At 36.4% G+C, this 14,116-nt stretch overlaps 1 protein-coding gene across 1 annotated transcript in view; it reads left to right on the plus strand.

Annotated features, from left to right (window-relative positions):
• Positions 1-13,863, plus strand: part of LOC129770227 (novel acetylcholine receptor chaperone) — a 33,192-nt gene extending 19,329 nt beyond the window's left edge. The window contains exons 2-4 of the mRNA XM_055772925.1: positions 10,517-10,655; positions 10,791-10,942; positions 12,734-13,863. Of these exons, the coding sequence (XP_055628900.1) occupies positions 10,517-10,655; positions 10,791-10,942; positions 12,734-12,799 (357 nt within the window). The 3' untranslated portion in view covers positions 12,800-13,863. The remainder of the gene's footprint in view (positions 1-10,516; positions 10,656-10,790; positions 10,943-12,733) is intronic.
• The last annotated feature ends 253 nt before the right edge of the window (positions 13,864-14,116 follow it).

Below are 14,116 nucleotides of genomic sequence, written 5' to 3' on the forward strand. Positions count from 1 at the left end.
AATCCATCATGGAATGACTGAGCAATAAGCGTTTGAAATTGGACAATTTTCACGATGTGCTCGATTTTCAATTTTCAGTTTGTACCCCAATATGTTCCCGAAAGACGTAATCCTACGTCAAAACTAAAGATATGATTTTCAAAGGAATTTGGCTATGGGGGTCTAAAGTATGACTTAATTCGGGAAAAGGGGCCTCTTGTCCAAAACAGTTTGAGAACCCCTGGTTTAGACAAATATATTCCATCTGAGTTCAAGTTTATATACCGAGGCTATAAACAATAAGTACCATTCTTGTTTTCGGTATTTCCTCATAAAAAATCTGCATTGCATATACAATCATTAAGATATCTCTCGCAACAGCCAGTTCCGCTATTCACCATCAATAAATTCATTTTGGAATCGATCCGAGAATAAAACGTTAATGATTACGCAACGCATCCGGTCAGATGTTTCTGAACTTGATATTTGGTTATCTCCTCTTTCCCATTTTTCGTAGCGCCAGATCATAATTCATATCGTCATCCGGTGTAGCGTTTCAAGAGATTCGAAAATAAACATTCGAACAGTATAGGGCCGTGTTATGAACTTGAAATCGAAAACTCATATTTGTTAGTTCGATGCACTAATCGTTTCAGCTCAACCACGCTTGTACCGTTAATTTCTGCAATGTACACAAATGAATAATTTATAATTAAACATCATGTAATAGTCAGTTATATGAATCACAGCCTTGTTTGTGTGCACCGAAATTATTATTATTACGAAATGTATTCCTGCGCGCCGTCTTTTCGCTCTCATCATCTTTTGCCCTGTATCATTGCGATGGGATCGGAACATTTGTTACGGCCTTCGCCCAGCATTCCGCCTGCAATATACATTACAGAATCTGCATCTGTTTGACTTGAGAATCTTCGAACTCATCTGTATACCTTCCGTGGTCGGCACGGAACAAGTGCGATAGTTGGGAACCGATTCTACGGTTGTTGTGTTTTTTTCCCTTCCTTCTACTGTGTCAACTGACCTTGTTATGGGTGTGAGAAAATCTCGAAATTGTTGTAAAAATTTAAAATTAAACCTGAATGAGTGGCATGGGCGATAAAAATATATCGTCTGCAAGAACAATTTTCAAGCGAGATTTTGAATGCATTGTTTTGAATCGGAGAGATCACTGGCTGTTTTTGTTGATGTCCAAATATTTCTGGCAAGAGTTTGCCAACTTATTTCTTACGTGTGAATGCTTTTGTCGTATATTTTGTATTACACAATACGATTTCATAATTAAAATTAGTGAGATTTTCTGTAATCGAGACCTCAACTGTGCTCACGTGATCACGAAATGCTTTCTACTGAAGCAAAAGGATTCTTTCAAATTTTTCGAAATCCGTGTAACGAATCTCGTTTTCCAGATCAGTGTTTGTTTTCAGTAGCAAATTCAGTTGAAATTAAATTCCCGTTATAATGAGTTCCTGAACATATTGTAATTTCCAACAACAAATTTTGAAATTTGAATTAGAAGCTAATCTGTGAAGTGGTTGGAAGATATTTTGGATCTGTTGTTGTGGTCGGTTGCACCGCATAAACATTCCATCCAGAGCAAAGGCGAAAGCAAGGTGATCGTTAGCTGGAGCACTTGTGGTACAAGCACTGACCTAGGTTAGTTAGCGGTATTCAACCAGCCTCCGCCTACCAGAGTTTCCGGTCAGAGATCGGAAGGCTATAGACTAAAAACGGTTTGCCGAGATCTAGGAGATGGAAAAACAACGGGAGGAATATCTGGGCTAATCTCTGCGTGCATCTAACTGAACAATGGAAGAACAGAAGGAATACTCTTACGCCAAAAGGCTACTGTGTAATGTACTACACTGCGTTTCACAACTATAGAATCACTCATTTTTTCTGAGTTTCCAGAGATATTTAAGAAGTCGTTTGAATTGAAGTATATAGTGTAGAATACAATAACTGTCTTCATTTACAAGACTGGCCATTTCAATTTCATTTTTGTTTTCAGGTGCGAAACATAAAAAATATTGAATTCCAGTGTTTCATAACTATAGAACCAGATGGAAAAACTCTCCTTTACAAAATTAACTTCAATTTTGTGATTGTTTACCAATACCTCATCAGAGCTACATTCTAATTCAGGATACCACATCCTCCCCCGACAGGAAAAATAATAAGAATAGAATTTAATCTAATCAATGGATGCAATGCCTAGACTTTCGAAAGGAATATTTTCGATTCTTGTATTCTTGTCAACTAAGTTACCGCAATATCTTTCATATCATCAAAGTTTGTTTATTCTGTTGCTAGATATGCCTCATCCTCCGGAAGCACTAAAAACGATCAATAAACGATGCATAATAAGTTTCTAATTCGTAGGTCATCTTTAGTTCTCAATCAGTTCAAATAACCCATTCGGGGTGGTTTGGACCAAGCTGCGCCATGTTCTAGTGTGTATCTCGTTCTACGCAGAGAATACTGCTCATTTAAGCTCTTCAAATCATTCATATTGATTGTAAGTTGCATCTACTATTTGTCCGATCACTCCTCATAAGTTCCTGACAGGGTTTTGATTTGGTAAACAAGCTGACCAGCCCAGAATTTGAAGCCCCTATTCATTGAACCAGGGAAGATTTTTCTCAAAAACGCCTGGTTTAGATAGCTTACCATCAACACAAATGAACAGTCAGAAGTGCAATAAAGTGCAGAATCATCATCCATACATCTGCTCTGCTCTACATTAAACATCGGGCTGTTGTTCTATTAATAACACAACAATCATCATATCAGTTGTCTCCGCTGTCCGGTGGTCTAACTGAACAATGCAAGAACAGAAATAATACTCTTACGCTTAAATGGCTACTGTGTAATGTACTATATGCAATGGTATAGAAGGAATACTCTTACGACTAATATGGCAACTGAGTAATGTGCTATTTATAGATACGACAAAACATGTGACATGTACACGATTAAAATCCGGCTCTGTTACAGATAAAAAAATGCTAATGAGCCTAAATAACAATATCGGCATCAAGCAAGCGAACTTCAATTTTTCTGTGGTTGCTTCGGTCCTGTCGCAATGTTATGTTCCACTGTTCGCCAAGCCGAAGAGTTTCCACTGTGGACTCGCAAATGCAAGCGTCCAGAGGCGTGTTTCCATCGGAGAGTTATTCTCATGTTATATAAGGGGTGTGTCACATCAAATTGCATCACGGAAAAAACGCTGTAGAAATTTAATTTTTAGGAATTATATCTTCAGCTTTCGTTTATAATCAGATAAGAGTGTATAGATCACGTTGGCCATGCTTCACTGTCAATTTTTCGTAAATTTGGAAAAATGTCGTCGAACGAAAGCCGCATTGCCTGGTAATGGACGACGAAACTTACGTCAAAGCGGACTTTCGTCAGCTGCCGGGCCTGTTGTTCTTCTCCGCAGAGGACAAATTCAGCGTTCCGGAGGAGATTCGCAAGCAGAAACTATCCAAGTTTACCAAAAAGTACATGGTGTGGCAAGCGATCTGCTCTTGCGGAAAGCGGAGCGCCCCCTTCGTGATGAACGGCTCGGTAAACGGGCAGGTTTACCTCAAGGTGTGCCTACAGAAGCGCTTACTACCACTATTGAAGCAGCACGAGGGCCCGACCATCTTCTGGCCGGATTTCGCTTCGTGCCACTATTCAAAGGACGTGTTGGAGTGGTACGAAGCCAACGGGGTCACCTTCGTGCCAAAGGAAATGAATCCGCCCAACGCGCCGGAGCTTCGCCCAATAGAGAAATATTGGGCGATTATGAAGCAGGCCCTCCGGAAGATCCCAAAAGTTGTCAAATCGGAGGCGGACTTCAAGAGAAAATGGATTTCTGTTCAAAAGAAACTACAACCTGACGTTGTACAGAACCTTATGGACGGGGTAAAGAGGAAGGTGCGAGCATACGGGCTTGGGCTCGAAGTATGAATAAAAAGAAAATGCCAAAAGTTGTTTAATAGTTTTTATTTTACTGTCTAAAATTTTCAAAAAGATCGGTCTACTGGGCGAATTTCTACAGCGTTTTTTCCGTGATGCAATTTGATGTGACACACCTTTTATATAACACACACATTGATGCAATTGTGTTGATGCACCGCCTCGATTTTCACGCCGTCTGGTGGAAGTTGTTTGTGTATGATTAATACCACGCAAGAATTTTTAATTTTATGCGTTTTCAATGATACAAATCCAGCTTTACTCAATCTGCGGCCCGCAGGCTCTTCAGGTTGGCCTGTTCACGTTAGTGAAAAAAAAATTAAAATATGGATATGAAACTATGATTTACCTATATTTTAACATGAGACCACGTTTTCCAATAATGATACTAAATCAGAAAACAGGCCAAGTTTTTTTTATGAAATAAAATAAATGAATTAATAATTATTTTAGTTCTGAACGGATTTTAACGGTTTATATTCCAATCGATTCGGATGTTCGCGAAAATTTTTCGATGCATTATACATTATGGCTCTCTAACCCATAAAGGTAAAAATTAAGGAACATTGGAAGAATACAAATTTTACTATTGTGTTCACGTAGCCGAATTTGTATCAGTTAGATACCATATTCAAATATCACTGCTAATCAGACGAATATAAATCGGTTGCTCGAAAAACAAATGCAGCATTCGTTCTACGGACAATGTGGTTAGAGAAAATATTGCAATCTTAGCTCCGCCGTATTTTATTCATTGAGTATAAACAAGCCATTGGCGATTTCAAATTACGGTTTTCACTATTCGTCAGTCATCTAACTAGCGACTGGACGACAGCAAGGCTTCCGAAATGACCTTTCTCGAAGCCGAGTGCTTAGTTCAGTTCTCCAATTTGGTCTTTTTCAAGGCTATAGGCGAATGAACTGATGAATTTTGAAGCCTCTATAATTCAAAAGAACATCATCATCATCATTCAAGTCGTCTCGCTCCAGCTATCAGACAGCAGTTTTTTTTTGAATGTTGATGTCACAGTGGTTCTAAGGAAGAATGAAAGATAAATATCGCACAGTACGTTGCAATTTTGTTCGGTGGGGCACCACGTCGATCTGCATGCCGTCTGGTAAAGAGTGTCAGTATTTTTGCGGCACATCATATTTGAATCTGTACTGGGGTGTATGTTCCAAATTTCGGAAACGAGAGCGTTACATTTGGGGTGAAATTTCCAGCGTTAATAGCTTTTTGTCAGTTGAACAAAGCGGTATGTCAATCACTTCATTCGAAAGATAAGAGGAGCATAATAATGCTTATTGACCCAAAAATTTGTTTCAATAGCTCAAAACTGCTTCGAAAGTAACCTACTGAAATCACAAATTTCTATAAATATGAGTACCTGCTGGAAAGTACATCTTAGTCAGGATTTGTCGATGCATGTCTCTGGCTGTCAGTGAAAGTTCTCTAAATATTGTGCTCGCTCTGGCCAACCTCAGATTCTATTTTGCTACTATGTTCAACATTTTTCGCCACAGTATACATTTTCAGAATATGCAAGAAGCAAGCATAGTGTAGAGCAGAATCAAAGCAGAAGCGAAATATTAAATAGGACGTGGGTCGTCGGTTTTCATGCCGTGGAGATTGTAAGAATTGTAGATTTTATGCGTTTTCAAGCAGATAACGGTAATGGGGGACAAATATATAATCGCCTGGAGCCGCAATGTGTGCAGTACGAGAATAATGTTGTGATGCATACTGAGTGAGTTACATGTATTGTTCTGTGTGCGTGTATTGTTCTCGCGAGAACAAGAATGAACAATGAATCAATTATCTTCAACTGTGTCTACAAAACAACGCAAATGCATCGGTCCTTTTCAGGGCCACTAAAACTATTGACTGAAGTTTAATTTTAGAAATTCTAAAAATCTATTTTATATTTATTTTTGGCTGAAGGGAGGTTCTGTGAGTTCAGGAATGTATTGTTTTGAGTTGTTTGGAATTATAGGGGTTTTAAGATTTTTCAGTTCATTAGTTTCTAGCCTTGAAAAAGCCCAATTTGAAAAATCAAACAAAATAAATCGCCCTTGAGAAATACTATTTGGAAAGCCAGCTACCGTCCGGTCGCTAGCTGGATAAATCGTGAATGACTAATGTGTGATTTTTTTTTTCAAATAATCTTTCATTTTTCGTGATTTCAATTATTTTATAGTTTCTGGGTTGAAACAGCGTAGAAAATTGTGTTTTTCGGTGGTAAACTGAACTTTGTTTCGATTCTGTTGCTTTCGCATCCGCCACCACCACACAATAGGTTCGCTTGGTTCTCTTGACATCAAGCGTCAACAGAATCAATTTATTAATGTTAATGCTTGAAATTAATTTGACAATCAACTCGAATTGCTTCCCGAAACGTTCACGCTCCTCACTCAGTAAAATCATCAATTTATCGACTGTTGACATAGCTATCAAATATTTGCATCAAAGAGTTTTATTAATAAATTTCTTTTATATTTGATTTCGCCGGCAATAATTTCGTTATGCTATGTTAACAATGCGGTCGTGTCTTGGACATAACCTTTCTTTATTATTGTTTTGCGGCCCGCGACACCATGACTAAGAGGTGTTTTTGGCCCCTACGAAAAAAGGTTGAGTACCGCTGGTCTAGTCCGATTGTGGTTCATTGGATCATGCCCGACTAATAACTTCTTTCTATATACTATAGTGTCGTTCGAAGTTCCGATATAATTGAATGGATGAAACAAAGAATTGTGAAAACTGGGACACAGGTGAATGTATTTCGCTGGTGCAATTCACCTATTCTGTCGCATTAACGCTCGTCCATGCGTCTTCGGCATTGGTTTTACTCGTCGCTGATTTCCGATAGTTCTAAAACCAAGACTAAAGATGATTTGTTATGTCAATTCAACAATTAATCACACCAGTTCTAAAGATGAAACAAAAGATGAATAGTTGATTGGACCATAAATTACTGTGATGTAGAAATATAAAAAAAATGAGTGGGTTATATCTATGATATAACCGCAAGGTTCACGTGGAACTACTTAGCTTAGCAATCATTCGTTTGTATTGATTAAATTCTTGATTGAATGAAACAGTTTCCAAATTCAATTGAGTTCAATATATTTGCTCTGTGAGTGAAAAAAATTAACAAATGCCGTGTAAAGTCAATTCATCTATTGTGATTGATTGTTCTTCGTTACAAGTAAATTTAATGACGGACCTTTTACGTTTGGTATGATGACTAGAACAAAATATATGTACGGAAGAATTATCAAACGTTTGATGAACCAGCCTAAGGCTGAAAATCTTTCCAATAAAGACAAAAAAAATTATCAAACGATTATTTTATTTTACATTTCCCTCTGAAGTTTACATCCCAAAAGTGTACATACTTCTCGAATCTCAAATTTGCTTAAAACTGGGAAGTTCATTCGCTTCTAGTGGCTGCACGATTTTCCCAGGTTCCTAAGTTTAGAAGATCATGTTAGGACAGACATATTCCACTCTGCACAAAGGCAAGCGAGGACAAAAGTACTCGCAGTTTGCATTTATTTGCAGAGCCGATTTCCCCAGAAACCTCGGTTTTGAAGTCTGTGTTAGGGAAACACATTTCAATCGGAACAAAAATACCCCCGATTTGAATGAATTCGCAATGCCGATTTCCCCACGCTTCATGGATTTGAAGTCTGTGTTAGGGAAACACATTCCAGTCGGAACAAAAATACCCCCGACTTGCATGAATTTGAAATACCGATTTCTCCAGGCACCTTGGTTTAGAAATCTCTATTAGGGAACACATTTCGGTAGGAACAAAAGCTCCCCCTACTTTCGTGTGTTCTTTTTCTTCTTTTTGGCTTCAAGAGGGTTTAAACTTTTCAGTTCACTCGCCTCTAGGCTCTTTCGTGTGTTTGCAATGCCGATTTCACTGCTTGGTTTTAAAGTCTGTGTTAGGGAACATTTTTCGATGAAAACAAAAGTCCCCCTACTTTCAAGTATTTGCAATGCCGATTTCCCCAAGGCTGCTTGGTTTTGATGGCTGTGTTAGGGAAACCGTAAATCGGGCCAATCATAACGATGCAGTTAGGGCGTTTAGATAACGCCTAATATTTTACAGTTATTCAATTGTTTATCTAATGAAAAACAACATTTTGTTAGTTGCGATAGATGCGTAGAAATATTCCCTATCAAGTGATGCAAACATCTCTCCTATCCAGTACGAAATGTTCGAGCTATAAGCATTCGAAATCTTTCATTTTTTCCTGCATGTTCTGTGTTTAGGTTTTCATTTTACCCTCCATATATTCCGGTTAGACGTAGTCCCACGTCAATAAAAACGATAGGTCACGTTTTGAATTATATATTTCTTCTACCAACCGGTTTTGACATAGGACTATGTCTTCGATTTCTATATAGGGGGGTCACTCTACGAAAAATGTAACGATTTATTAAGAGTTTTCAAACGCATATTACACAAAATAATTGTTGCGACTTATGTTGTGCTATATACCATTAGACAGGAAATTTATTCAGATTTTTTTTGCTTGAAACATGAACAGTGAGTATAGTAAAAAAAAAAAAAAAAGTAAACGATTTGACAATTTAATTGGGTCTGTTTTCTTCCGATTGCACTATCCACTCGCTTCCTCCCCGACGCAACGAGCAATCTTTTTGCCTTTTTGCCTAAATTCATAATGTGAGTTGATGCGTAAAATGAATTATTCTCCATTTACCGATAATAGGCATTAATTTTATATTATATTGTATGTTGTCCAATCAATTTGTGCTCAATTCATGTTTTAATCGTGTAGGTCTCACTACTAACAATTTGTGTAATTGTGGTCCAGGATGTCATAATATCGAGTGTTTGGTTATGTGAAAATGCAATAAATGAATTTAAATGGCTGCTGATTTAGAAAATCGAAAGGGTTTACCCACGTAAATCAGATTATGACAGCTTGAGTAGTCGCGATCTTACAGGGCTATAAAGTTATTACAAACAATGTTCCGGACAACATAGTAACGAAGGAGATAATTCTATTTTTATCTATAATATATTTTTGTAGTCATAGATTGATTTGACGACTCAGGCTTATATTTATATAGGTCTTAACTATTTAGACATGTGTTTGAAAATGATACATGATGACTCTTTGTCTTTTTCTGCATGGTTGAATAAACAGAAGAAAAGGGTAGTAATGACTTTAATGGTATTGTTGCGTACATTTTTAGACAGAATGCGGAACCGAGTTCTACCACGTTATGTCAGCTAACCCATTTAAAGGATACAAGTACATACAGGAAACGATTTTTTAGGGCAACCATTTGAGGTATCAAAAAAGAAAAAATAATACAGGTTTTGAACAATGAAAAACTCAATTTAAATGCAATTACTACACACAATCACAGTCCTATGTCAACATCCCGTCCGTGTTTCTAGGCCCAGACCCATCAATTTTTAAGTTTATTTTTCCTGTTGCGTGATAAAATCTTACTCAAACTTATAACTGGTATTGGAAATAAGAAACATGCCAAAAACGTACGGTCGATTGAATTACATAATTTATCCAGATTATTCGTTATTTATATTACTGCAATCTGGCAGCGCGAATCGGAAGAAACCGATGTACACACAAGCTTGTTTGCATTGCAACATCTGAGAGGCGATGCTGTCCATCTATAAATACTAGAGAAACACTAATTTAGACGGATTGATTCACTGAACTGCCGATGGATGATGCGTCAGATGAACATGCCTAGGATACTCTGTTTGGAAATGTGAATAATGAAGATGATGATGATCCTCTCAGTTGGCTGCTATCTTTTTCCCGACTGTGACGTTGAACTTGAAGAATCTCTCCCATCCCCATTATAAATAGACCGGAGAGACTGCTGTTGCTGCTGCTGTACGCGAAAACGCGGCATGGGGTAGGTTCAAGGTGGACAAACGTGTCCCATGCTCTCTCCCAAGCGGCTCCGCTCCACGCTTTGGGCCCAACAAGCCACTTTTCGTTCGTACTCGCTGTAAACAACGATTATCGTTAGTCAATAAAGTCGATGTTTGAGTCATGAACATAAATTCCGGCACGTGATTCGGTACCAATCATATGTTACTGCACGAAATTCAAGCTCTGAAGAGCGTTTCCCGGAGGGTTGTCTACTGCAGTTTTCCGGTCACTCGGAGTCAAATCGTGTTTGAGGGCGATTGTTAAAAATAAATCTGACCTTCTCTGGATGGTCTTTTTCTATAATGACGCGCTGTGTCAATCGGGTTTTTACCGGCGTCCACCGGTTGACAATCATGACACAACCACATGTGATGATCATCGTGTACACATCAATGGAGACGCACTGTGGGCGACGATCACAAACTATTCAGCGCTCTCCGTTGAAACAAGTTTAGGTTAAAATTAATTACATAAACATCCAATCGATGGCATCTCAACACAACGATTGATATATCTAGGATATAATCCAGACAAATGCGGTTTATTTCGTTTATCGAGTAGAGAACATAAAACAAATATTGATTGATTGTTTTCTTTTCAGCGGAAGAATTACGTCAAATATGCGAAAGTGTTTCCATTCTCGACACTTTTCGATTTTAAACTGCCCTCGAAGTGGTACCGTCGATCAGTTGGCGGATTGGAGGTGTTCTGTGGCTTAGCGATGGTACTTATTCCCAGCCGTAAGTATAATAACCGTGATGTGATGTATTGTGATATTCGTGACACTCATCCTTAATTTGTTGTGTAAATAATACTCATATATTCATCATTCAATATTAGAAAAACTCAGAACAAAACTACTCTCCTCTTTCCAGACAAGGTAAAAAACGTGGCTAATGTTACCCTGTTGATGCTGATGTTTCTAGCCGTGTACTCGCACTACATGGTGAGCGATCCATTCGAAAGATGCGGTCCAGCTTTGGTGTTCACTTTTATGCTAATCGGTCGGCTAGTGATATGGTACCAGGTACTAACAAATCAAACATTAGCGAAATAAGCAATTCCAAATGAAATCATCCTGAATATGCAGATTTTAAAAACTTGTATTTTTGATTCCAATGAAAGTGTGTATTCCGTTTGGGTTGGAGGAAATATGAGTTTTTCACATCAATTGGGAATTTTTTTACTCAAGCGTATCTTTTGAAAAGGGCGTATCGATTTTAGTGAGAGAAATCTTTGATAGTTTATATCTCAAAAACTATGAGTCGTACCGAAATAGTGTCTTAAAAAGAGTTATAGAGTATTGATGGTTGAATACGAAAAAAATGTACACTGAGAAAAAAAATTAGTACTCTTTTTTTTATTTACAAAATAAAAATTCAATTTGCAATATCCAAAATACATATTTTTTAATTTTTTTTAAAATTTTTTCATACAAAATAGAAGTCATTCAGAAAATTTAAAAAATAGGCCCAAGATGGTAAAACTATTTTTGACGAACTTTGTGGAACATCGAATTTTTTGGAATTTTCGAAACTTCGAATTTTTGTATGTGAACAATCATTTTTAGCCACAAATTATGAATCCTGATGTGATTCAAAACAAAAAAGGTTATTATCAATCTCCTTCTAAATGTAGCCATTCTCGAAATATTTGAAAACATATTTCTAATTTGTTGTCATTTTTATAGTAAATAATCCCTTTTAATATGTTTGTCATGTTATACCGTCATGTTCATGAAATTTTATGATGTTCCACAAATTTCGTCAAAAATAGTCTTGGGCCCATTTTTTTAATTTTCTACATGACTTCTATTTCATATGAAAAAATTGAAAAAAATATAAAAAATACATATTTTTTGATATCGCAAATTAAAATTTTATTTTGTAAAGAAAAAAAAGAGTACTAATTTTTCTTCTCAGTGTATATTTTTTTCAAATTAACCCAATAATACTCTATAAGTCTTTCTAACACACTATTTCGGTACGACTCATATTTTTTGAGATATAAATTATCAAAGATTTCTCTTACTCAAATCGATACGCCTTTTTCAAAAGTTACGCTTGAGTCAAAAAATGAACCATGATGATGTATTTGGAAAAGTTGTTGGAAATTATAAGCAAATTTATAAAATTTCATGTACATGACGGTATAACACGACAAACATACTAAAAGGGATTATTTACTATAAAAAAGACAATAAATTAGATTTTTTTTTTTAAATATTTCGAGAATGGCTACATTTAGAAGGAGATTGATAATAACCTTTTTTGTTTTGAATCACATCAGGATTCATAATTTGTGGCTAAAAATGATTGTTAACATACAAAAATTCGAAGTTTCGAAAATTCCTATAAATTCGATGTTTCACAAAGTTCGTCAAAAATAGTTTTACCATCTTGGGCCTATTTTTTAAATTTTCTGCATGAATTCTATTTTGTATTTTGGATATTGCAAATTGAATTTTTATTTTGTAAATAAAAAAAGAGTACTATTTTTTTTTCTCAGTGTACATTTTTTTCATATTCAACCATCAATATTCTATAACTCTTTCAAAGACACTATTTCGGTACGACTCATAGTTTTTGAAATATAAACTATCAAAGATTTCTCTTACTCAAATCGATACGCCCTTTTCAAAAGTTATGCTTTGGTTAAAAAATTTCCAATTGCTGTGGAAAACTCATATTTCCTCTAACCCAAACGGAATGCACACTTTCATTCGAATCAAAAATACTCATGTTTTGTCATTTGTCGATTTCATTTGGAATTACTCAAATCTAGAATTGTAATCATCAATTTTGCATTCAAAATCTAGGCCAGCAGACGGGAGTCACGCATTGCTACAGAGAAGGCCACCAACAATGGTATCAAGCAGGACTAAGCAGCAGATGTTGGAAACCTCTGATCTCATCGATAACACAGAAAAAAATTTCAAGCGGAAAATCTAAGCACTTTCACACAAACTTGCATCATTTCTCTGGATGACGAAATAGGATCACACTGTAAATGTAAAATATGAAACAACAAGGGGTTGATGTTTCTCGTGACTACACACACTCTACACCTTCCTGCTGTAAAGAAGAGCCAAGGATTCTTTCGTATTTTGATTTTAGGGATTTTAGTTTAACGACCAGAGCAGAGCTGGACTTTTCTGCCATTTACATCATTAATCCTTTCTATTTACCGTGATTTATATGGCTCCTATAACAGCACTGAAAGTGATACGACCACAGAAGAAAGTGTTTCTAAGAATGGACAACTTTTTTTTATATTCAAATGTGTTCATTAGACATCCTTATAGCCTCGAACATCTCTAGTCAGTTGTATAGTTGAATGATTTTATTGTTTTTTTTTTCATTTATAAATTGAAATCAAACGTACCAATCCGAGTATACAACATTATTTTAACGTATACCTCGAACTCGAGGAAATTTCAAAATCTTAATCTTATCTATTTTGACGATAAGCTTAAAAGACTTCAGCAAATATTTCGGTTGACGCTAATAAGTATACAAGCAGAGCATCGATTAAGTGTATTCAAATGTATGGCAAATAAACAAACATTGCACCAAATTGTTTCAAATAGTAATGAAAGATCACGCTTCGACAGAAGAGCATACAATTACAAATACCATTACCACAAGAAAAAATCAGCCTGTATCCGAAAAGTAAGTAGAAACGAACAACACAAGATATTTTTTTTCTAATAATGAAAACATAAAAGACAACCTTTTCGTCGAACAAAAGTGCACAATTGTTGAATGAAATCATATTGAAATAAGTAAACCAAGCGTCACTACAATTTTCAGTAGATCGATTAGTGACAGCAAAAAAAAACCGAAGAACTGTGAAGAAAATGAAAATATCCATCAGTAGTCAAATCAACACTGGAAGTTTAATCGAAAACAAGTCAAGACTAAAATAAAGCCAATCAGATTACGAATAGAGAGTGAAGTTTTATTTGGGCAGCTGGAGCGGTATGGGAATTTACCGAGTTTGTAGCAGCAAAGGTTCATGCACAAGTTATCATCTGTTGTTATAAGTAACTAGCTGACTCGGCAAACTTCGTCCCGCCCAAAATTTGTTTTTTGTTATCAATACCTTCAAACATTCACGTTTTCTTACTATGAGCAAGTTCATGGGTCCAATCGCAGAACTGTTCATTGATTGATCTTCTAATCGACCCCGTTCAATTCTG

Source organism: Toxorhynchites rutilus, chromosome 2 (genome assembly GCF_029784135.1).
Source record: "Toxorhynchites rutilus septentrionalis strain SRP chromosome 2, ASM2978413v1, whole genome shotgun sequence".
Taxonomy (NCBI): domain Eukaryota; kingdom Metazoa; phylum Arthropoda; class Insecta; order Diptera; family Culicidae; genus Toxorhynchites; species Toxorhynchites rutilus.